This window comes from Orycteropus afer, unplaced genomic scaffold (assembly GCF_000298275.1).
Source record: "Orycteropus afer afer isolate SDZICR_OR568_19922 unplaced genomic scaffold, OryAfe1.0 scaffold00057, whole genome shotgun sequence".
In the NCBI taxonomy this organism is placed as follows: Eukaryota; Metazoa; Chordata; class Mammalia; order Tubulidentata; family Orycteropodidae; genus Orycteropus; species Orycteropus afer.
Window position 1 is genome coordinate 5,326,644 of NW_006921644.1, and position 24,930 is coordinate 5,351,573.

General features: G+C 41.9%; 1 protein-coding gene across 1 annotated transcript in view; it reads left to right on the plus strand.

The window, feature by feature from the left end:
- The first annotated feature begins 12,207 nt into the window (after positions 1 to 12,207).
- Positions 12,208 to 24,930, plus strand: part of CENPN (centromere protein N) — a 22,048-nt gene continuing 9,325 nt past the window's right edge. Inside the window, exons 1-6 of the mRNA XM_007939115.1 lie at positions 12,208 to 12,378; positions 14,551 to 14,596; positions 16,464 to 16,523; positions 16,806 to 16,882; positions 19,875 to 20,051; positions 21,862 to 21,963. Of these exons, the coding sequence (XP_007937306.1) occupies positions 12,208 to 12,378; positions 14,551 to 14,596; positions 16,464 to 16,523; positions 16,806 to 16,882; positions 19,875 to 20,051; positions 21,862 to 21,963 (633 nt within the window). The remainder of the gene's footprint in view (positions 12,379 to 14,550; positions 14,597 to 16,463; positions 16,524 to 16,805; positions 16,883 to 19,874; positions 20,052 to 21,861; positions 21,964 to 24,930) is intronic.

The window sequence follows — 24,930 nt, forward strand, 5'->3', positions numbered from 1 at the left end:
AAATTTTGGTCAATGACATGAGACAAAGTATATGTGAACTGCTGTATGAAAAGTGAATTTACTCTGTAAATCTTCACCCAAATCCTAAAAAAAAAAAAAGCACTGTAAGAAAATAAAAAGACAAACCACAGATTGGGAAACGATATTTGTAAGTTATATACTATAAAGAACAATTTTTTAAAAGTAGGCCAAAAACAAGTAACAGTTGTGAATAGATATTTAACCAAACACAAAGAAAGGAACGGTTAGTTAACACATGAAAAGATGCTCAACACCATTAATCATTAGAGAAATGCAACTCCAAATCACAATGAGATCCCACTATACAACTACTGGGGAGCTTAAGCAAAAAGTCAACACCACCAAGCATCAGTCAGGACCTGGAGAAAACGGACCTCACATAGTGCTGCTGAGAATGTAAAATGGTACAGATGCTCTGGGAAACAATTTGGCAGCTCCTAAAAAAATTAAACTTACACTCCTAGGAATCTACCTAAGAGAGATTAAAGCCTCTGCCCAAACAAGGGCACATATGTGAATGCACAGAGCAGCAGTATTCATAGTAGTCAGAACGTGGGAGCAATCCAAATTTCCAACAGGCAAATGGGTAAACAAATGTGGCACAGAATGGACTACTACTTAGCAATTAAAAGGAAGAGTGACACATGCCCTCTCATGTATGAACCTCAAAAGCATTATGTCAAATGAAAGAAGACAGATGAAAAGACTGCATTTTGAATGATTCCATCTATGTGAAAAGTGCAAGAAAAAAGGGCACATTTTGAAAAATTTAAGAGACAAAAAGTAGGTCACTGGTCCCCTAGGGCTGAGGGTGAGAAGAGGGATTCATTTGTAAATGGCCTAAAGAATGTTTTTGGCTGATGAAAAAGATAGTTGCCCATCCACCTCCCACTCCCAACATGTAAAATCCTTAAAAAAAAAAAAAGACACGTCTAACCCAAGCCATGGTATTTTCAATCATCTCATATGCCTGTGAAAGCTGGACAATGAATAAGGAAGAATGAAGAGTTGATGCTTTTAAGTTGTGATGCTGAAGAATGCTGACAGTACTATGGACTACCAAAAGAACGAACAAATCTGTCCTGAAAGAAGTGCAGCCAGAATGTTCCTTGGAAGGAAGAATGAACAAACTTCATCTCACCTACTTTGGTCATGTTGTCAGAAGGGATCGTTCCCTGGAGAAGGATTATCATGCTTGGTAAAGTGGAGAGTCAAGGAAAAAGGGGAAGACCCTCAACGAGATGGACTGACTCAGTGGCTACAACGATGGGCTCAAGTATAACAAAGATGGTGAGGCTGGTGCGGGACTGGGCAGTGCTTCGTTCTGCTGCACACAGGGTCACTATGGGTCAGAGCTGACTCGACAGCACCTAACAACAACAACAACAACAACAATAATAATAATAATAATAATTCCAGAGAACACTGCCTAAGGCATGTGACTGCTGACCAAGAAGCTGGTGGTTCAAATCCACCACCCACTCCATGGAAAGAAGACTGGGCAACCTACTTCCATAAAGATTTACCTCCTCAGAAACCCAATGAGGGCCACTGGGAGTTGGAATCTACTCCGTGGCAATGGGTTTGGTTTTGGTTTGTAATATAACTACTACTTCAGACTTAACTGATAAAAATACCAGTAGACCTCTGTTCCATTTGATAACTACTACTATACACACAGACAAACACACCATAGCTGAAGATCACAAATCAAGCCAGTGTGCCCAGTATTTGAGAGGAAAAACAGAAATACAGCCAACCTCAAGTTTTATTTCCTTGTCACCTGCTATAAAGTCTTTTTAATGGAATGAATTGTTACCTTATGGCCATTTTAACTTTTTTTTTTTTTTTTTGCCATATTAACTTTTGTTCTCTGCAGATAAAATTTTACTTTGATGACTTGCTGAAAATGCTTGACCAAAATATGTCAACAGAAAGATAAACTATATTGGACTTATGAAAAGGACTGCGGTATTTTGAACATGAATACTACTAGACTAAATCAAGATCTCCAGAACCCTGGTATAGAAGCTGATGGGTTCCCAAGTTGCAGCGGATCCAGAACCTGTGGAACAGAAATTTACTATATAGCACCGATGTGGACTAAAAGATTATGATGGGTTGCACAAAGGAATTTTGCTGGTTTCTGGATATAAGAAACCATTTTCCTCCTTTCTCCCGAACTATCTAACTAATGGGTTTAGTAATTATAATGTTTAAATTAGAAGATTTTATTGATAAGCTTAGCAAAGTCATAAATACCATAATTAGAGAAGTGTCTGAAGTTTGAGCTATGATTTTACAAAATAAAATGGCATTAAAACTTCCTACTAAGTCTCCCAAGGAATAGTTTTGTGCCTTAATAGGTGAATGTTGCTGGGTTTATATATTAATATGCAATCAGATTTTGCAGAATGTCATTGCAGCTGAGGCACATGAAAGCAGTGACTGATGTTGCTTATGTAAAACAAATGCTTTGTGGGATGCGTGATTATTATTAGAATTATCAAATGTTATCTGTAGTTTACTTCTAATGTGATTTCTCAGAAGGCTAATACGCTGCCCATGAAGCAAATGATGAATACAGACAAGATACATTCTACAAACAGACTTGGGCTCCAGCTTTAAAGTTTATAGCATAACTACAGACCAAGTAGTTTTTCCATTGTGGCCCCATTCCATACTTACCCTCATGGGATGATCACTGAGGACTGCTTGCTATATAATAAAGCACGGTGAAGAAATTAAGAGTGTCTGGAGTCTTAAAAGCTTTTGCTAAAAGAAAAAACCATCTAAAGGCGCCATCAACCAGTCAATGTATGAGACCTAAAATCTAAAGCACTTGACTTGTGGAAAGCTGTGGTCTACAACTGAAGCCCTAAGTCCATTTTGAGTCTTGACATGAGTTCGGACTCCATTTGAGTTCTTTAATTACTTCCCCAATTCTTGCTGACCATTAAATCAACATATAGCTGTGCTTAGAGAAGTAAAGAAACGCCCACAGAGGGGTAACTTGCCCTCAGGAAGAATGTAGTTTAAAGCAGATTTCCTAGTATGCAGAAAGGTGGTATAAGAAGAATGCAGCATTGAGATTGGAGGAAGACTCATTAACAACCCATGATAAGCATCTAGATGACACAACCTTGCTTGCTGAAAATGAAGAGGACTTGAAGCACTTACTGATGAAGATCAGAGACTATAACCTTCAGTCTGGATTCACCTCAACATAAAGAAAATAAAAATCCCCACAAGTGGACCAGTAAGCAACATTGTGATAAATGGAGGAAAGACCGACGTCAAGGATATCATTTTACTTGAAGCCACAATCAACACCCATAGAAGCAGCAGTCAAGAAATAAAACAACATACTGCATTGAGCACATCTTCTGCAAAAGACTTAATTGAAATTTTAAAAAACAAAATTTTAAAAAATATTGAGGACTATGGGGCACTTGACCCAAGCCATGGTATTTTCAATTGCCTCATACGCATGTGAAAGTTGCACAATGAAAGATAAAGATCAAAGAAGAGATGATGAATATTAAATACAAATAAATGGACCAAATAAATGGACCGTCAGAAGAATGAACAAATCTATCTTGGAAGAAGTAGAGCCAGAACGGTCTTTAGAAACGAAGACAGCAAGACTTCATCTCGTGACTTCAGACATGCTGTCAGAAGGGACTAGTCTCTGGAGGGTATCTTGCTTAGTAGGGAGTCAACGAAAAAGAGGAAGACCTTCCATGAGATGGACTGACACACTGGCTACCATCAATGGATTCAAACACAGCAAAGATTGGGGGGATAGCACTGGACCCCAGTGTTGTGTTCTGCTGTACACAGGGTCTCTATGGTCAAAGTCAACTTGATGTGAGACAGGTAGGGCTGGCTGAATCAAGCAGCCTCTGACTAGTATTCTTGCTGCTGGTGACAGAAAATTACTGGCAATTAACAGACCAGTCCCCTAGGACATTTCAAAAGCCCCACAACTTGACCTTTGTAAAATGCTGATAAACCTCCTGTTGCCCTTCAAATACCTCACCAGATGCAGAGCATGTGCAGTAACATTCAGCTTGACCGACAAACTGACCTTCCAGAGGCAGTCAAAAACAGGAATGCCTTGCTGGAACTCGAAGCAGGGTACAGAGAGATCATGCATGCACAACAACCCAGAATAAGTCATGGGAAGCATTCCAGGAGCCTGCTACAGGTTCCATCTTTGTTTCGACAGCCTTGGCAGTGGGATTCAACTTGGCTACTTCCTGTCTGGACACCTAATTTTCATAACCCCACCTGTCCCCATGCCCCCAAACCCTCTCCTATTTTATGAATAAAGATGATGCCTTACTCCTGCCTAAAACCCTTTATAAACCCTAGGAAATCCTTTGTTCAGTGAAAGACTGGAGGCTAGTGTAAGAGGAATCCCTTCTCCTCTACTTTCTCTTTAATAAACTTTGGTTCATGTGGACATTTTGCCTCTCCTGTCCAATTCCTTGTCAGTAAAAAGCAAGGACCTCACCTCTATTAACAGATGGCACCTAACAACAACAATAGAAAAATAGTTGTATAAAGAACTATGGAAACTCAAGCTGTGCATTGAGGCATAACATATTACACAGAACATTGTTCCACATCCTACTTTGGTGACTAGCGACTGGGATCTTAAGAGCTTACAAGTGGCCATGTAGATGTAACGATGGGTCTCTCATCTCGAGCAAAGAAGAGTGAAGAAAACCAAAGACGCATGGAAACAATTAGTCCAAGCGACTGGTACACCATGCGATCCTCAACCTGTACCAGAAGACCAGAACAACTAGATGGTGCCTGGCTGCCCTTCAGGTCTGGAACTGAATCTACTCCTGTGGCTTCCAGCTAAACAAAAGACAAGCATATGAACTGAACATTTATACTAGGTAGACACACTCCTTGGAGAGAACAATCATGGGAGAATAGAAGGGCTGTGTATGTACAGGGAGACAGCTCCTGGGGCAGGAGTGCATGGGAGGGAAGGACAAAGTGAAGAGTTAACCATGGGGAGGAAGTGGGAGATAAGCTGCTGCATTGTGGGAAATTGCAGTCAATGTCATGAGACAAGTATACGTGAACTGCTATATGAAAAGTGAATTTGCTTTGTAAACTTTCACCCAAATCACAATAAAAATTAAAAAAACAACAATAACTATAGAACTTATGTGAGCATATGCTTAATGATTTACTGAAAACAGCCAATCAGAACTTAACTCTAGCTGGCATATCAGAATACTTTTTACTGTTAGTTCCTAACATTTTAATGTTGAAGTCCTGTGTGGCCTCTGACGAGTGGAGCACTGTGTTGATAGCCTCTCACCCTGTGTTTCCCAATTTGCTAATTGTTTTCTCCAATAATAAACCTCTTTGCTTTTCATTTCCAACAGCTGGATTTTGGGGGCGAAATCTGTCGGTGAACAGAAGAAAACTTTCTCCACCACAGCACCTTATTTCCACCAGATAAAATATCTGAAGAACAGAGACAACACTGTGAACAAACATTCATTAGCACTTACTCCACAAATACATTTCAAAGAATTCACAGGCTATTATTGTTAATGTACATAAAACGCACAGTCCAGGAGTCGATTCCGATTCATAGCGCCCCTAGAGGACAGAGAAGAACGGTCCCATAGGGTTTCAGGGCTGTCGATCTTGGCAGAAGCAGCCCAATGTTTTAACCAGTATGCCACCACCAAAAAACCAAACCAAACTCACTGCCCTCGAGTCAGATCTGAATCACAACAACCCCTCCTTGGGTTTCCAAGTCGTACCTCTACGGAAGTAGATTGCCCAATCTTCCTTCCGAGGAGTTGCTGGTGGGTTTGAACCGCCAGCCTTCAGGTTAGCAGTCAAATGCCTCAGGCACAACACCACCAGAGCTCCCAAAAAAACAAATCCAGTGCCACCGAGTCGATTCCAACTCATAGCGACTCCCACTGGGTTTCCAAGGCACTACATCTCTATGGAAGTAGACTGCCTCATCTTCCTTTCCTTAAATGCGCAAAGTAAGGTTGAATTTACGGTGATGCAGTGGGTAAGGCTGCGAACCAAAAGGTCGGTGGTTCAAATCCAACAGCTGTTCCAGGGAAGAAAGATGAGACAGTCGTCTTCTGTAAAGATTTACAGGCTTAGAAAGCCATGAGGAGTTGCTGAGTCTGAATCGACTCTACAGCAGTGAGTTCTTGGCGTTTCCCGTTTTCAACAGCGATTAACTGATTCAGACCTCAACACAGTAAAAAGGGAATGAAGATAAGGCTCACTTAAAAGCCACTGAAGAAGAGTAAAAACATGAATTTATATGAAAGGAGATTCAAATGTGTCCCAACATAATTCCTTCACCAGTCCAAAATTCTTTTATGCATTTAAAACGATGGCTTCCAAAACCCCTATTCACCTCAAACTCTTCACAACACTAATGTGAAATTACAAGCACAGTTATCTTCAAACCCATTAAAAGAAATCTAAATAATGACTTTCCTTGGAGAGAGTACAGATCGGGATCTTACCGGGTCTGAGACCACAAGACAGACTGACGACGTAAGTCACAGCAACTGAGACTAGTTCCAACAGGTCCCTATACTCTACTTGCAAATTCTAACTTCCTAAATAATAACACAATTTGCCGCGCGGTTACTACTTAGACACTGTGTTAAATGCTTCCCTTCTCACAATCGCTGAGAAGGGTCGTACCCATTCTGCAGACCAGAAAGCCACGGCTCGGGGGAGGTGCTCGCCCAAGGTCACGTAGAAGTGTGTCGCGAAGCAGATTCGAGCAGTGAGGGGCGGTACGGCTCCAAAGGCCGCTCGTGAGCACCCACACTTCTGGGGGCAAAGACTTTGCAAAGTCCCTCCGGATGCCTCCAAACCCAGACGCAAAGTTCAGCTACAGGGCTGTGGGTGCAACTGCCGCTGGAAGGGCGAGTGGGTCGTGAACAGAAAAAGGGAGAATGGACCAGGGGGCGCCCGCAGCCTCCCTGAACATTGGCAGCCAGGGCGTCGCAAAGGAAGAGACCGCCCCTCACAACTGCCGGCACTCCAGAGACTCACCGACTCGCAGTCTCACCTGGAGGACTGAAGCAGTACTCAACAAGGACGCCTGACCCAGAAGCCGCAGCCTCGGAGCCAAAATCCTGGCCTGCTACCCAAGCGGCGAAAAAAACAGAACGCCCTCCACCGCCAGCCTCGGTTTGTCCCGCCCCCGCTGCGCGGCGCCATTGAGGCGCATGCGCCACCCGTCTCGACTGACCCACTTTTGGTCCCTGTGAGGAAGGGCAGTGAGTCCACTCAGGCATGGCAAAGCCAAAACAACAAACTGACTCAAAAAACTAGATTTTGTGACTGAAATTAATGATATTAAAAAAGCTTCCCTACTAAGAAGATTGATGTGAGAGTTCGGAGCGTTTTGCTGCTTCAGCTTTACCTCCAAGCGGTCCCCTGTGCAGAGGGTACAGTCCAAAGTTTGAGCGCCGGTGGGCCGGGCTCTGAAAGCGGCGGGAACTGCAATTGGTCGCTTTGAAGGCGCTGCGAGCGGGAACGGCTGTGAAGTGAGATGGCTGGAGATGTTGGACGGTAAGAGAACACTAGAAGCACGGGATCGGGCCTCAGAGAGTGGTGGGAGCCTAGAGGAAGCCAGATCCTAGGCCACTGGGACGGCTTTTTATGGACTGCTGCACGACCTGAGTCGCAGGCTGGGAGCTGGGGATCACGTCTGGGCTGAGGTGGCAAGAGGGCGGTACCGCTCGATCGTGACGTCACAACTCCCAGGGCGGGGCCAAGCGAAAGGCACGTGTCAGGGCGGAAGCGGCCCTGTGTTATCACGTGACGGCCTGCTGATCTTTCGGAGTTTCGTACATCCTGTCTGTGCGCATAGTTGGGTGTTTTGTTTTGATTTGTTTTTTCACCTTGGTTTCCGTCTTTTTTCCGTCCTTGCTGCCTCTCCCATCGCTCCTGTGTTCTTTGTTGCTGCTCTTCAGCTATGTATCTTTACAGGAATGTTATTTAAAAGGAATATTTTTATCGTGAGGTGATTCTGTAATTACATCTTCAGCTCCTAACTGAATGCCACGCACCTTGCTAAGTAGAAAGAAAAAAGATACCATTGGGAATGAGAAAAGTTTTCCAAGAGTTTTCCAGTCTTACTTATGAGATTGAATGTGCTATGCTTGTAGAATTCTTGCAATGGCGGAGTGCGAAGAATCGTGAGATATTTGAAAATGCAAAACCTCAAGCCTTACTGGGCGCTCTCTTCCCCCAGTTTAACTCGATGGGGCCCGGGAATCTGCATTTTCAAGCTCACCCTGCCTCCTCCTAGTGTTGGCCAAGTGTTGCTTTGATGCTTTGCTGACTGTTGAGCCATAATCTTTGCAGGTCTTTTTTTTTTTTTTTTTAATTGCTTTGGGCATACTGCTTAGGGAGTAAGTATATCTAGGCATTCTTTCCACGCCCAATCCCAATCCCACTGTTATCAGTGATTCCGACTCATAAAGATCCTATAGGACAGGGTAGAACTACCCCTTAGGGTTTCCAAGGCAGTGAATCTTTACAGAAGCAGGTTGCTCCATCTTTCTTCCATTGGAACCACCAACCTTTTGGTTAGAAGCCCAATGCTTTAACCGTGCCACCAGAATTCCCTTCATTCCACCAGTATTTATTAAATACATACTGGACAGTGCTTAGACTGACTAGATTTACTGATTGACTAGATTCTGGTGTAGATTCTAGGGATAGAGCTATGAACAAGACAAACATTTCTTACCCTTGCAGATCTCAGTAAAATATTTATAGAGATAATAAAATAATCAACAAACAAGGTAATTCCAGATATTTCTGTAAAGACAATGCAGCTACTCCTCACTTACCACCTATCTCGTTATCCGACATTTTGCGTTTACCACAATAGTGGGGACTAAGATCCAACTATCTTGCATATTAACAGTGTACGTCTGGCAGTAATGAACAACTAGGTGCCAGGCAAGCATAACACTGGCTGTAATGTGTAAGGTTATGTGTCAGCTTTGCTGGGCTCTGATTCTTAGTGGTTGGCAGTTATGTAATGATATAATCATCCTCAGTTATGTGATATGATCATGCTCTGTTTTTGCATAGCACCAACTTTTGTATAACAGTCTGGTCTTTGGGACCTAGCCATGTTGACAAGTGAGCAGTGGGTGTACATGGTGGAATGCAGAAAAGGTGTGATCAGAAATCTCTCAGAGGAGAAGGTATCTATCCCAAGATCTGGATTACAAGAAGACGCCGCCCATGTTAATTTGTGCAGGAAGACTCTTCTAGAGAGCAGTACCTAAGGTGGTGCTTTGTAGGAGAGATCATTTTGTACTGGAGAAGCTAATCAGCAGGTATAGCTGAGCAGAAAAGCCCAGGTGAAAATGGGAGATGATGAGAAGAGAGCTCAGTCCGGATATTGGAGGGCCTTGTCAACCATGGGAAAGGTTTTAGTCTTCCCTGTAAAGCAGTATGGTCCTGTGTTTTGACAAGGAAACAATAGGGCTAAATTTTCATGATCCTAATTCTCTTCCCAAGTTCTTAATCCAGTTACTTTCTCTTTCCAAATGACTCCTAATCATTCCTCTTTGTCATTTTTGCTATCTTTTTAAAATGGAGTCAAGTACCCATATCTTTTCAGAAATGGGCATTTATAAATTATATGCAATATTCAAAAAACAGTTAAGATCCAAGGCACAACAACTGGTCTCTTTTTGCTTAGAGCAAAAGAAGAAGGAGAGTCAGGAATAGGAGGATATGGAATGTGTGGCTAATTGCCTCCACAAACAACTGCCTGCTTTGCCATGAGACCAGAACTAGATGGTGCCTGGCTGTCATTACTGAACATTTTCACCAAAGATTCTGTAGAAGAATCTTGATCAAAAAGGGGGAAATACAGAATAGAATTTGAAATTCTAAATGGAGCCATTGAAGGACAAACCCCTGAAACTACTGCCCTGAGATAATCTTTAAACCTTAAACCAAAAATATCCCTGAAGTCTTCTTGAAACCAAACAGTTTAGCTTTGTTAGTGAAAAATATCTGCCTTGAGCATCATGCCCTTTGAAGAACCCTATGCGATCAAACTGACAACAGCAACTTGAAAGATTAGACCGGAGCGTTTGGAGCCAGTGAGCTTATGTTAATGGAGGAGGAGCAACTCAGAAAAGGAGGGTGAGAATGGCACAATTTAAATGTAATCACTGAATGCTACATGTAGAAACTGTTGAATAAATGTATATTTTGCTATGTATATTCTCAACAAAACAATGAAATAAATAAAACGAAAACACACACATGCACTTAAGATATGGTGCAAATAAACCACAACCAGAATTCCTGTAGGGGGATACTCCTGGGTTGTGTCCTTGGGCATCCCATAGATGATGGTGGACACTGCCTCGTTTGTGCCTCTTGTCGTGGACATGGACACCAAGATCCGAGTGCCCCTGACTGAAAGATAGAATGTCAAGGAAAGTGAAAGTCTGCAGATCTCCTGCTTTGTCTTTGCTTGGAAATCAAGTTTCTACGCTTTTGATGTTCTATATTTAAAAAAGCAGAGGGAGGACATGCCATCAGTTTCCACAAAGGAGGTGGCAGGATGAAGGTTGACTGTCACACTTGGCCCACAGCTTCTGACCTGAGGAAAGGAGTAAAAGTGTTCAGAATCCCCCTTGCTTGTGCCTCATCTTAATATAGCCCTTGGTCGTGCTCGTGAAGACAACTGCTCTTGCCTGTTGCTGAGCGAGCCGCACCTGAATGGAGGCTCAAGAACCTTTGGACAGTTGAAGAATGTCGTCTACAGGCATGGGGCAAGAAAAGTGCAGGTAGTAGTTCTGTGTTAATTGGTGACTCATTCAAGAATAATGAGGCCACAGTCTTGTCTTATTTCTAGCTATTGGTGTATCTTCTGGACTCATAAACCCAGCTATTTATTCAGTATCTCCACTTGGAGTCTAACAGTTATCTTAGGACTTACAGGCTCCAAATAGAATTGAGATTTTCTCTGCCCTACCGCAGTCTTCCCTATCTCATCAGTCTTCCCCATGCAGATGGTAACTGCAACTCCATCTTTTGAGTTGCCTGGTAAAATCCTAGATACCACCATCGAATCCTCACTTTTCTCTCAACCCTCTCCCCCAAATCTAATGGATCAGGAAATCCTATGGGTTCTCTCTTAGAAATATCCAGAATCTGACCACTTCCCTCATTGGTCTACCATCATCTCGTACCTACATCACTGCTGTAGCCTCCTGCTTCTATCCTTGCCTCCCTAGACTTTCTCCTCAGCATGGCAGCCAAATTAATCGCAGCAGAAAACTAAATGAGAGCTTGTCCCACCTCCGTTCAGAACCTTCCAGCAGTTTCTGTCAGTGTAAAAGCCTTGATCCTTACAGTTGCGCACAGGGCCCTCCATGATCTCTGACCTAACCTACTTTCCTGCCCCCCTCCATCTCTCTACTTCACCTCACTGGAAGACTCCTGGCTGGTCCTTGACTGCCCCCAGGCAAGCTCACATCTCAGGCCTCTCCCTCTGTCTGGACAGCCCCTCCACCAGAGAGCCACGTGGTGCTCCTTCTCCTCTAATGATTGGCTCAGATGTCGCCTTCTGGAGGCCTACCTACTCTGTCTACTCCCTCCCCAACTTCATTCCCAAAGCACCTAACTCTACTCCATTTTTTTCCCACAATACTTGCCACTTTTAACCTATTTTATCATTTCCCTATTGTCTCTCTCCCCACTAGGTGGACACTCCATACTGGCAGAGGGTTTGTCTGTCTTGCCCATGGCCGTATCTATCCCCAGTGCTTAGAAAAGTGTCTGGCACACGTAGGAGCCTGGTAATTTGTGACATGAATCACTGAATGAATGGTTTACATATCATTGTCATCAAATGATCAAAATGTTCTAGCCAAGAAAAGAAAGAGTGCTCATTTTGAAAAACTCTAAAACATGTATATACAGCTTAAGGAGAAAATAAATCCTCATGTTGAAATACTGTTTGCAGAATGGCTGAAGAAAAGGTAACCATTTTCGTATCTGACCCACAAATCAAAATCCTGGCTAAAGATATGCTGGAAAATTCATAATGCAGCTGCTGTATTTGGTTAATACTTTGTTGTACTGTTTTTGTTTTGTTAAAGTGCCACAGAGATGGATGAGACAGTTGCCGAGTTTATCAAGAGAATCTTCTTGAAGATCCCAATGACTGAAATGATGACAATCCTGAGGACATGGGATGTTCTGTCTGAAAGTCAGCTGCAGACCGTAAATTTCCGGCAGAGAAAGGAACCTCTTATTCAGGACTTGGTTCTGCTCTGTGAGGTAATAACATGCTTCTCCTTTGTTCTTTTTCTTTCTTCCCCAACAGGGATTTAAGGCAGCTATTAAACTGTCAAACGATGAGAGCTATATTCTAGTCTCACTCAATGCTGTGGAGTCAGATCCGACTCATAACGACCCCTCCTTGGGTTTCTGAGGGGGTATCTCTATGGAAGTAGATTGCCCAACCTTCCTTCCAAGGAGTGCCTCGTGGGTTTGAACTGCCAGCCTTCTGGTTAGCAGTCAAATGCCTTAGGCACTACACCACCAGAGCTCCTATATTCTACTCTAGAGAAGAAGAAAAGATTACAGCCTTGGAAACCCTATGGGGCAGTTCTCCTCTGTCCTATAGGGTCACTATGAGTTGGAATCCACTCAACACAACAGCAATTGCCTTTTACAGAGAATCCTGAAATAGCAAGAAGAGAAAAAGAAGTATCTACCACGGAGGAAACAAAATGCATAATACAAGTTGAAATAATAAGCCATACTTTTTCATCTATCAGATTATCAAAGGCGAAGAGGTAATAATATTCAGATATTTTGGCAAAGGTTTGAGGAAAGACATTTTTTTTTCTTTCACATGTATTTGTCTATTTCTTTGCTTTTTGTTTTAAAATCATTTCGAACTTTCAGAAAAGTTACAAGTATAGTCAAACAATTCCTATAGACTCTTCCTTATTCCCTTTTAAATGTATATATTTTTTTAACTCGGCAGTTCTATTTCTGTAAGTTTATACTGAGGGAATAATAAAAAATAAGGAGATATAGGTAAACAATATTTTAATTTATAATCATCTATATATTTGTATCTAATTATTTGTACATTTAAAGACGTATAATTTAGAATATATTTTATATCTAAATATTTACATGGACTTAAGGATGGCAAATAGGCATATGAAAATATGCTCAAAATTATTGCTGTTGTTAGGGGCCATTGAGTGTATTCAACTGGTAATAGCCCCGTGTGACATAGTAAAACTACTCCACTGGGTTTTCTAGGCTATAAAGTTTATAGGAGCAGATTGCCATCTTTCTCTTATGGATCTGCTGGGTGGGTTCAAACCACCAACCTTTCAGTTTGTAGCAAAGCACTTAACCATTGCACCACCAAGGCTCCTCCTCAAAATCATTAGACGTTGTTGTTGTTGTTGTTGTATGCCGTCAAGTCGGCCCCGACTCATAGCAACCCCTCCTTGGGTTTCCGAGGCAGTATCACTAGGGAAGTAGGATTGCCCAACCTTCCATTAGATATTAGGAAAATGCAAAATAAAATCACCATAAGATACCCAACACACTTATTACAATGACTACAATTTAAAAGACTGACCACATCAGGTGGTCACTAAAATGTGGAGGAAGTAGAACTTTCCTGTTCTCTGGTGTGACTGTCAAGTGGTACAGCCACTTTGGAAATCAGTTTGCAGTTTGTTTAAAAGTTAGGCGTACACCTACCATGTGATTTAGCCTTTCTACTCCTAGGTATTTACTGAAAAGAAATGAAATCGTGTTCACACAAATGTTCTTAGCAACATTATTCATAATACCCCCAAACTGGAAACAACCCAAATGTCCATCAAAAGGTAAATGGATCAACAAATTGTGATGTATGCATACACTGTAGTACTACTCAGCAATAAAAAGGATTGGACTGTTGATAGCTGCCAAAACACGGATGAATGTTAAAATAATTCTACTGAGTAAAAGAAGCCAGGCCCCTCCAAAATAAGTAAATAAAGAGTACGTGCCTATAACATTCCTATGAAACACTAGAAAATGTAAGCTAGTCTGTAGTGACAGATTGCAGCTGAGCAATTGCCTCAGAACCCTAGGGTGGGACATGGGTGGGCGCAGGGATAAGAAATTGGATACAGGACATTTGGGGAGCTAGTGTGTGTGTTCACTGTCTTGATTATAGTGATGTCAGAACTTCAGACTGTGCCCTTTAAATATGTGCAGTTCACTGTATACAAATTATACCTCAGTAAAGCTGTTTAAAACACAAAACAACAAGTTATAGGTGATGAACGAGGAGTGGACTGTGGGGGAACAGCTGAGTGCCTGTGGTTGACTAATAGGAAAAGGTAGGCTAGAGATAGGGCAAGGAAGAGATAGTAAAGTATTAAGGATCAAATTGATCACATTCACTAAATAATTTATCCTCTCTTTCAGGAGAAGTGTACAAGTCTGGATGACGTGGCCCTTTTAGACATTATTTGTAAGTTCCAATGATTTGAATTTTGCCCTTAGCAATCTGTTTCATCAGAAAAGGAATTTGGTGTGAAATATATAAGGGCTCAGATTCTAGAATCAAGGAGACTTGGTTTCATATCCCAGCTCTATCACTGTAGCTGAATGTATTTAGAGAATATGCCTTTGATTTAGTTTGTCTGGCTTTCCATGATTTGTTCACATCTGGTCCAGAAGGAAGGTTGGGCAATCCACTTCCATAGTGATACTGGCTCGGACACCCAAGGAGGGGTCGCTGTGAGTCAGATCTGACTCGGCAGCAGTGGTAGTCTACAAAATTGGATCCACACGTCTAGCAATTCTCATGCATTCACGGACATTTTTATCAGGCACCTGTCCTGTGCCAGGTAGGATGCCAGGCACTGCTGAGCATACTCCCTTAGAGGCCCTGTCTAATCAAGGAGACAAATTAGTCAGTTATACAAATGCATCCCTGCAGATTATAATAAATGCTACAAAGGAGGGAAATAGAGGCGAGTCCAGGAGTCCATAGTGAGACCACACTATTTTGCACTGCAACCTGCCCCTGACCTCACTCTTTCTCTTTTTTCCATTGTACTTGCCACTTCTCCCAAACATCAGACTTTTGTGTGTATGATGTCTATGGTTAGTTATCTTCTGCCCCTGGTAAAATATAAACTCCCTAAGAATGGAGATCTTTGCTTTCTTTCATGGATATTCCCCAAGTCCCTAGGATAGTGCCAGCACATAGGAGGCCTCCAATACAAATATGTTCAGTGAAAGAGCAAATGAACATTCTGAAATGCTGCTGATGAAGAAGGATAAGGGCAGCAAAAGGCAATGGAGAGAACATCGGGCCCTTGGAAAGACCATTTTAATGAGGTGGTGGACCACATTGTTGGGTGGATTGACAAGGGGCTGGGCAGTGAGGAACCAGAAACAGTGAAGACAGTCGCTCCAGGAGCTTGAGAAATAGGGTGGCAGCTGGAGGGGACACAGTGCATTCCTTAGGATGATGGCTGCATCTTCAAGGGCGAGTTCAGTCACATTCACACTAAGCTGGAAAGTAGGTCTCCATTGATTTCAGCATGTTTGCTGGATGCCCGCCATGTTCAAGGCAGTGTGCTACATGCTGAGGAATGTTCAGGGATCTGGGAAAAGAGTCATGTGGACCACAACATTGGCTGTCATGCTGGATGAATATGGCATTCTTTGGAATGTGTGGATACTGTGTGGAAGTTGAACAAACGGCCTTACATGAAAATAAATGCTACTGTATTATCTAGTTTGGTTGCATTAAGTAATTCTTCATGATTTGTTATGTCTGCTTTCACTTTTCTTATTATTTATTTTTTTATTGTTGAGAATATACACAGCAGAATATACACCAGTTCAACAATTTGTACCCAGACAATTCAGTGACGTTGAAGACATTCTTCAACTTGTGTAGCCATTCTTCACCTCCTTTTCTGTGTTGTTCTTCCCCATTAACATAAACTCACTGCCCCTAAGTTTCCTATTATTTGAAGTAAATTTAATCCATATGAAGTTTGTATTTTGAAGAAAAAAAAATCTAACTCGATTTGGGTAAGCACAGAACTGCTAACCAAAAGGTCAGGGGTTTGAACCCATCTAACAGTTCTATAGAAGAAAGACCTGAGAGTCTGCTCCCATGAAAAGACAGCCTAGAAAACACTGTGAGGCAGTTCTACTCTGTCCTATAGGGTTGCTATGAGTCAGAATCCGTTTGATAGCACACAATAACATCATCTAACTTGTGAACTACACTTGGTTTCATATATTGAAATTGCTTCACATCACTTCAGAGTTCTTTGCTATAATATCAAGTGTTAAGCTGTTCCTCCTCCTTTCAGATAACCAGATCCATCGGCACCAGAAACTTTGGGATGTTTTTAAGATGAGTAAAGGATCAGGTAATATTTTCCATTTTAAACAGAATGTTTGTATTTGACATTTTGGCAGTTTAAAAATAAATAACAATGTGTTCCTCTTACATCTTTTTTCTTTCAAAGTAAGGTGACTATTACTGTTTATGAAAAAAATGAGAAATATATTTGGTATCATAGGTACTAATAGCATTTGTGAATTTGACCATTATTACTCTTGAGATTACACAGAATACTTAGCTTCAGGGTTCTTTGCAAGTACATTTATTAAAGATGCAGAGCTCTTGATTTTTCTTTTCACTTTGACAGGGGAAGACATTGACCTTTTTGATATAGAACAGTTCAAAAGTTCATTCATGAAAATTCTTCGGAGAGCATTAAAAAACGTAAGAATAAAATTCATTAGAATTACCAGTAACTTCATTTTCATGGTACCTGAACACTTCAGATTTGTTACTTCCTTGTTATTCTTTTAATTTAAGCAGCCCTGGTGCACAGTTGATAAGTGCTTAGCTGCTAACTGAAAGGTCAGTGGTTTGAACCCACCAGTTGCTCCACAGGAGAAAAATGAGGTAGTCTGCCTCTGTAAAGATTGAGAGCCTTGGAAACCCTACGGGGCAGTTCTACTCTGTCCTCTAGGGGCACTGTGGGTTGGAATCAACTCTGACGCTAGGCAGAAAAGATACTCAACATTCATTGCTTATTCTCAACAAGGCCACACATCAGACAACTAGTAGTCAATAACCCCTTATTCCTGCATCTTTACCCTCTCCTGGTTGCCTTCTGCCCATCCTAACTCTTCCATTATTTTCTCCATGGCTAACCCTGCCCTTCTCTGGAGCATCTACATGGTTCCACACTCAGCCCTCCTGTAACAAGGGTAAGCTTCTACCTCGGTGGAAGGGAGGGAGGGAATTAGGGATAGTTTTTGAATTCTTTCTCAGAGGGCTGCCACATTGTCCGAACACTGTTGACCAATTTTGCTTTCTCGGCTGGTTTGTCATGTGTGCACCCTCAGATGCCTTGGCTTCTAGAGTCTATCCTCCTCCCTGGTCTGCTCTTTCCATGCCTTCGTGACCCACTGACCCACTCCTGATCTTTAGGCTGTTCCCTCTCCTTGGAACAACCTCCGCCCCGCTGATATCCATTTACATAGTATTCCCTCAGAGTGCCCTCCTTGGCCTCTGAACTGTGGCCTCAGCTTTGTGCTCTTGTCTCACTGCTTTCCACACAATGTTCTTGGCAACTCCTGCTTTACCTGCCAGTCTTCCTCCCCAGCCTGAGAATAGGACTCTGACCGTCATGCTGCCCACAGCCCCAGCAAATACTGAGGAATCACTCAGGCACCAGCCAGAAAACAAACCCACTGACAAGTCGATTCCAACTCGTAGTGAGCCTAAAGGACCCTTATGGTTTCCAGAGCCGTAAATCTTTATGGAAACAGATTGCCTCATCTTTCTCCTGCAGAGTAGCTGGTGGGTTTGAACTGCCGACCTTTGTTTAGCAGCCAAGTGCTTTAACCATTGTGCCACCAGAGATCCTCAATTATGCGCAGTCTTTGCAAATTCCCCATTCCTTTTCCCAATATTTTAGTGCCTGTTAAGGCAGGTCAACACTGACCCTGCCCTCAGTTACTCTTCTTTACTGAAAATGCCCTGATTGGTTTTCCAGATGAACCCAGAATTATCTTACCAGGTTACAAAACAACACAAGATCTTCACCATATTGAGTTTTTAGCATCTGCACTAAGTACATAAGAGCATTAGGATTGGTCTATTTTAAGCCCATGACTACATAGAAATCTTACTATTAAATTTTTTAATGCACACTAGTTCTGCCTAGGTGCCAAAAGGGCTTCATTATAAAATTGTTGTTGTTGTTATGTGCCGTTGAGTCGGCCCCGACTCATAGCGACCCCTCCTTGGGTTTCCGAGGCATTATCACTACGGAAGTAGGATTGCCCAACCTTCCTTCCGAGGAATGGCTGGTGGGTGTGAACCGCCAGCTTTCTGGTTTCATTATAAAATAGGAATCTTATATACAAGCCTGTCTTACTTTATAAACTCTTTTTTAAAATTTTTATTATGATTTGAGTGGAAGTTTACAGAGCAAATTCATTTTCCATGCAGCAATTCATACACGTTTTGTTTCATGACATTGACTATACTCGCCACAGTGTAACAGCTCTCTTCCCACTTCCTCCTTGTAGCTACCTCTTCCCTGTGTCTTTCTTTCCTATGCATTCATGTCCCCTGAGCTATCTCCCTGGGAAAATACTGCCCTTCTCTTCTCCCATGATTGATTGTTCTAAGGAGTGTATCCACCTGGTGTACATGTTCACCCTGTATGCGTGTCTGTTGTTTGGCTGGAAGCCACAGGAGTGAGTTCAATTCCAGGCCTAAAGACTAACTAGGGGCCATGGTCTCGGAGGTTTCCTCAGGCTCTATCAGACCAATAAGCCTGGTTTTTTGGGGGGGTTTTTTCAATGATTTTGAGGGTTTTTTTTGTTTTGTTTTGTTTTTTGAGTTTTATTGCACATTGTTCTCCCACGCTATCCAAGATCTCCTGCACTGATCCCTTTCTCGATGATTGACAGTGGTAACCGGGCACCATCTAGTTCTTCTGGTCTTATGGTCATGTAGGCTGAGGTTTGCATGGTCCACTAGTCCCTAGAATTGATTGTTTCCAGGTGTCTTTGTTTTTCTTCATTCTTCTTTGTTGCAGATGAGGAGTGACCAATTGTTAACATCTAGTTGGCCGCTTGCAAGCTTTCAAGACCCTAGTCGCTACTCACCAGAGTAGGATGTAGAACAATGTTTTTGTGTAGTGTGTTATGCCAATTAAGCTTGATTTCCCTTGTGACCATGGTCCCAAGCCCACAGGTCCAATAACTCGCTCCATCAGAGTGGTTGACTGTAGCTGAGAAGTTATCATAACTTTGCCCACTGTACTGTTTATATGGATATTTTCACAGCACATACAAATGCATATGTACACCTATCGTCTGCCAACCTAATACATGTTCATGAGTATATTCCCTTTTACATAGATATATCTGTACTTCATAAACTCTTACAGGAACACAGCTTTTCAGGACAAGCCCAGGAAATTAAGGAAACATTTTGATAACATACCATGATTGTGGCTTTTAATTTTTTTTTTCCTTCCAGAAGACTTTGCAAGGCATACATGTTTGCAAAACAAAGATGAAATATTTTCCCAAAAGTTCTCTAAACACTGTAAGAAACAATAGGAGAAAAGACTGACAGATCTCAACCTGTGTGTGAGATTACAGTGACATTTTGCACCCCTAGAAAACACCTGTCCTTGGTGCCACAATAAGATTTTAATTAGGAAACTTCCCTCTTTCTTATTAAGGTGACAGTCAGCTTCAGAGCCGCAGAGGAGAATGCAGTATGGATTCGAATTGCCTGGGGAACACATCACACAAAGCCAAACCAGTACAAAGCTACCTATGTGGTGTATTACCCCCAGACTCCCTATGTGTTTGTATCTGTCTCCAGGCTGAAGAGCAATGTGCCCCTTTTGGGTCAGGTATGGAACAAATTATTGGAACGTATCATACTATGTTATCCTCACTACAAAGGGCTGTATAGGTTTGAACTGCTCAGTAGGCATCTCACAGGGAATACCACATGTAATTCTTGATCATCTAAAATAAAGGAACAGAAAGGGCTGTTGTTGTCAAGTGAGAGCATGGCTAAGAAACTGATTTGGCTCTCTTTTTTGTTTTTATCATTTAATCTAGAAGTAATGCATACTTAATGCAAAAAAAAATTCAACCAATCCAGAAGTCTCTGAAAAGGAAAGTCTGAGCTCTTCATATCCCTGAATACAATTCCATTTTCCCCAGATAACTACTGTTGGCAGTTTTATAGTTTTCTTTTGGAAATAGCTTTATCACATACCCTCCCGTAGTTTGCTTTTTTCCCTCAGCATGTGGTCACCTTCCCACGTGGTCATCTGTGACTACACCTTCCTGCTCTTTCCTAACAGGCGTCATTTGTAGCCACTCCCCACATTCTGTTCCCAAGGAAGCTCCTTTAACAGGACCTGGGGATCTTCTGTTTGAAGGCTGCTCTCTGTATTGGTCTATCCTTGGTGTCACTGGCTTCCTGGATCTTTCTGCAAAGGAAGCCTTCCCTGAATGGGTCTGGTGACTCCTGCAGCTTCCCTCTCAATGAGCATTTACAGCAGCCCAAATGGCACCCAGGTGGGTTCCAGCTGTGCCACTTGAGCCAGCGGTAGGTAAGCAGCTCCACTGGCCTGACCACACCATTCGGGTGCTAGAAGAGTCCCGATCACTCCTGTGTTGGGAACCCAGTGAGCCACAGGATCCCAGCACACGTGCTTTCTCGTCATGTCAGTTCCTTGGTTTTTTGAAATGGAAGCAAGATGTCTGCTGTTTGCTTCTTCTTCCCTTTTGTTAACATTTCACTCTGCCTCTTTCTCTATGATACACAGTGGGTGTTCATCCTCTCACAGTGGGGACTCCACCCTGCCACAGCCAGTTTAAACACTACCTCAGAGGCTAAGGTTCATTTCTGTTGTGTATCTTAATGCAGACTATTCTTGAGTTCTAGGTAAATGTGTTATTCCATTAGTTCTGTTTCAGTCTTCTGCTTGTCTCCCTGGGTCATAGAGAACTTTCATAAATGATCTGTGTATTTATTTATAAATTTTTATTGTGATTTGGGTGTAAGTTTACTGAACAAATTGGTTTTTCATTCAATAGTTGATGCACATTTCAGGACATTGATTGCAGTCCTCACAACATACAGCTCTCTTCCCACATCCTCCCTGTGTGTGTCATTTCTGTTGGTCCTTCTTTCCTAGCCCTTCCTGCCTTCTGAATTTTATCCTCGGGCAGGTGCTGTTCTTTTGATTTCGTATGGTTAATTGTTGTAAAAACTCCAGACCTCCTGGTGTTACTGTTTATAAATTGCATTTCATGTGCATGTTTTCCTTCAGTATTTGAACTATAGCATGCATTTTGCATTTTTGAATGGCAGTGTCATTGTACTGTCAGATGAGTGGTTTTCTAAAACCATAACGTTATGAGCATTCACTGTATACTCCTAAATCTGAATTTGATTTATTATAAACAAGATCACTTCTTTTTAAATGATACAGAAGATTTTACAGTTGTGGCAACGTTAGTGCCGTTAGCCACTTTCTTGATCATTTAAATGGAGTGACAAGCTATGAGATTATATATTTCTGGATTTCTTTTCCACTCTTCCGTGAAAACTATTCCCTGATTATAGACCCTACACTTTACTTTGACAAGTATTACAAACATGGAGCCAGTCATCCTAATAATCTTGCTAATTTTCATTTCAAGGCACTGATGATTGCTAGCAAACACCATCATATTGTGAAAATGGACCTCAGGAGCCGGTATCTGGACTCCCTCAAGGCTATTGTTTTTAAGCAATATAATCAGGTAAGCCAGTTGGTGAATCTTTAAAGTTAAGTGTTAATCCTTTGTTTCCTGCGTGGGTTTAGAAGCCACTGAGCAAGTAGGAAATTCTGCCTCCAACAAGAGATCACTACATATTATGGAAGTGAAGAGAAAGCTTTCCAGAAGATGACATCAAAGGAAACAAAACAATTTCTCACCATCATCTTTTTATAATTCTGTTGAATTTTGTATTGCTCATTGTCATTGTTATGTGCTGTTGAGTCAATTACAACTCATAAAGACCCTCTAGGACAGAGTAGAACTGTCCTACGGTTTGCTAGTAGGTTTTCTTTTGGAAGAACTCTGTTGACCTAGTGCCTAAGGCATTTGACTGCTAACCAGAAGGCTGGTGGTTCAAACCCACCAGCCACTCCTCGGAAGGAAGGTTGGGCGATCTACTTCAGTAGTGATACTGCCTCGGAAACCCAAGGAGGGGTCGCTGTGAGTTGGGTTTGACTCAACTGCAGTGAGTTTGGATTTTTTGGTTTGGAGTCTTTATGGAAGTGGATCACCAGGTCTTTTTTCCAGCACAGTGTAGGGTCTATAATAAAAATAATAATAATTTTATGTCTCTCTGTATTACGACGTCTTCCAGGTAGCAGCTGAGCATCTAACCACTGTTCTACCAGGCCTCTTTTTGTACTGCTTATTAGCCACTGGAATCTATGTTGTAGATCCAAGTTTCCAAAGCAGCTTTCTCAATTAGAGTTTATTTTCTCCTGAGAGAAACTTGACACTGTTTTGAAGCTAATTATATAGTATAGTCACGAAACATCTGTCAGTTTGTCAGACTGTGGTGGCTTGCATATTGCTAGGATGCTGGAAGCTATGCCACTGGTGTTTCAGATACCATCAGGGTCACCCATGGTGCATAGGTTTCAGCAGAGCTTCCAGACTAAGACAGACTAGAAAGAGAGGCCTGGTGATCTGCTTCCTCAGATGAGTCAGTGAAAACCCTGCGGGTCACCATACAATATTGTCTGACATAATGATGGAAGACAAGCTTCCTGGGTTGGAAGGCACTGAAGTACACGGGGGCCACAGGGAGGCACTCGAGCACCCCAGTGATCATGACGCAGATGGTGCGGGACCAGGCACTCTTTCGTTTTACTGTACATGGGGTCACCACGGGTCGCAGCCAACTGAGAGGCAAATAACACAAACGTCGTGATACAGAGAGACATAAAATTATTATTATTTCCTTTTTATCTTGTAAGAGAAGCAGGTGCTGCATGGATTGTGATTAAGGAAAAAGCAATGATTTATTACGTCTCACAGTTTATTTGTGTTGACATTATTTAAATACATTGTTCCTTTAATGATAAGAAACAACCCATCCCCATTCACCAGGCCTCGGCTGTTTCTTTCCTCTGCATGACAAACGTGTGCTCACGTGATCCAATTCCAATAGATGGGTGATTAAGGCTCTGTGTGTATCTGGAGCCCTTGAATGTGTTAAGCTTACACATTCTCATCTGTTCTAAGAGGAAATAAGTGGTGGCTATCTACAAGCTATTCTCTAAGAAAAATATGTAACATTAACCAATTAGATAATGATTTTCTCCCATAGCTGTGACCTCCCACTAAACTGGTATAAACTATTCTATAATGTGACAATTCTGTTCCTAGGAAACTTCACATTGTCAATACTTTATTATAAAACCAACAGCTTCAGTAGCGGAAAGTAGAATTAGGGGTTTGAGAGATTCAGATTTGTAATACAGAAGTTACTTCTCTAAAAGGAATTTCAGTGAGGTTTTTTAGGGCTACAAAGGCATCGAGGAACTCTGATGGCATGGTGCTTAAAAGCATTGGGTGCTAACCAAAAGGTCAGTAGTTCACACCCACCAGCTATGCCAGTGGGAGAATGACGAGGCAGTCTGCTTCCATAAAGATTTACAGGCTTGGAAACCCTATGGGGCAGTTCTCTGTCTTTGCAGCATACTTTGAGTTGGAATTGACCCAATGGCAGTGGTTTGTTTGGTTCTGAAGGCATCACCTTGTTTTTGAGTCCTCTAGCTTTTGCTGTCATCATCTAATCCTCTTATAGATCATTTTTTTAATAAGCTCCTCACACAGAAGAGCCGTATGGCTTGCCCAGCAGTCTCCTTGGAGACACCCTGCTCTGGGGGAAATGCACACTCAACAAAACGTGACTTGGGATCTCTTTTTATTGGAAAAAAGTAGAGAGAATAGTTTTGGCGTACTTTTATGTATTAAAACTGATTAATATCTGTACTTCAAAATATTAAAATTAGGAGGCACATAGACCAAAGGAATTATTTGAAAGTCTAGCAATCAGTCAACTTGTACACCTGTGGACAGTTGTTTCTCAGCAAGGGTGTTGAGTCCATCCAATGTGGAAGGCCTGTTTAATACGTGGCACTAAGACAGTTGGGTTTCCATAACAGAAGAATTGACCTAGACACATACCTCATACCCTACACAAAAACTAAGAATGGATCAAGGGCTTAATATGAGAACTAAGACCATAAAACTCTTAGAAAAAAAACATAGGGGTAATGCTTTGGGACTGAGGAGTTTTATTGTTTTTTTAATTATTGTGGTTTGGGTGAAAGTTTACAAAGCAAATTCATTTTCCATACAGCAGTTCATGCACATTTTGTTTCATGACACTGACTGCAGTTCCTCAAGGCGTCACAGCTCTCTTCCCAGTTCCCCCTGCAATTACCTCTTTCCAGTGTGGGACCTAGTTTTTAACAATGGATTCTTAGATATGACACCAAAATCATGAGCAACAAAGGGCAACAAAGTGAGGAGACAATGTACAGGGGACTATATTTCTGATGAGAGCTTACTGTCCAGAATATGTAAAGAACTACAATTTTATTTTTGAAAAGATCAATAAAATTGACAAACCACTGGCAAATTTAACAAAGGAAAAGAGGGAGAGAATACAAATAACACGAATAAGAAATGAAATGGGTG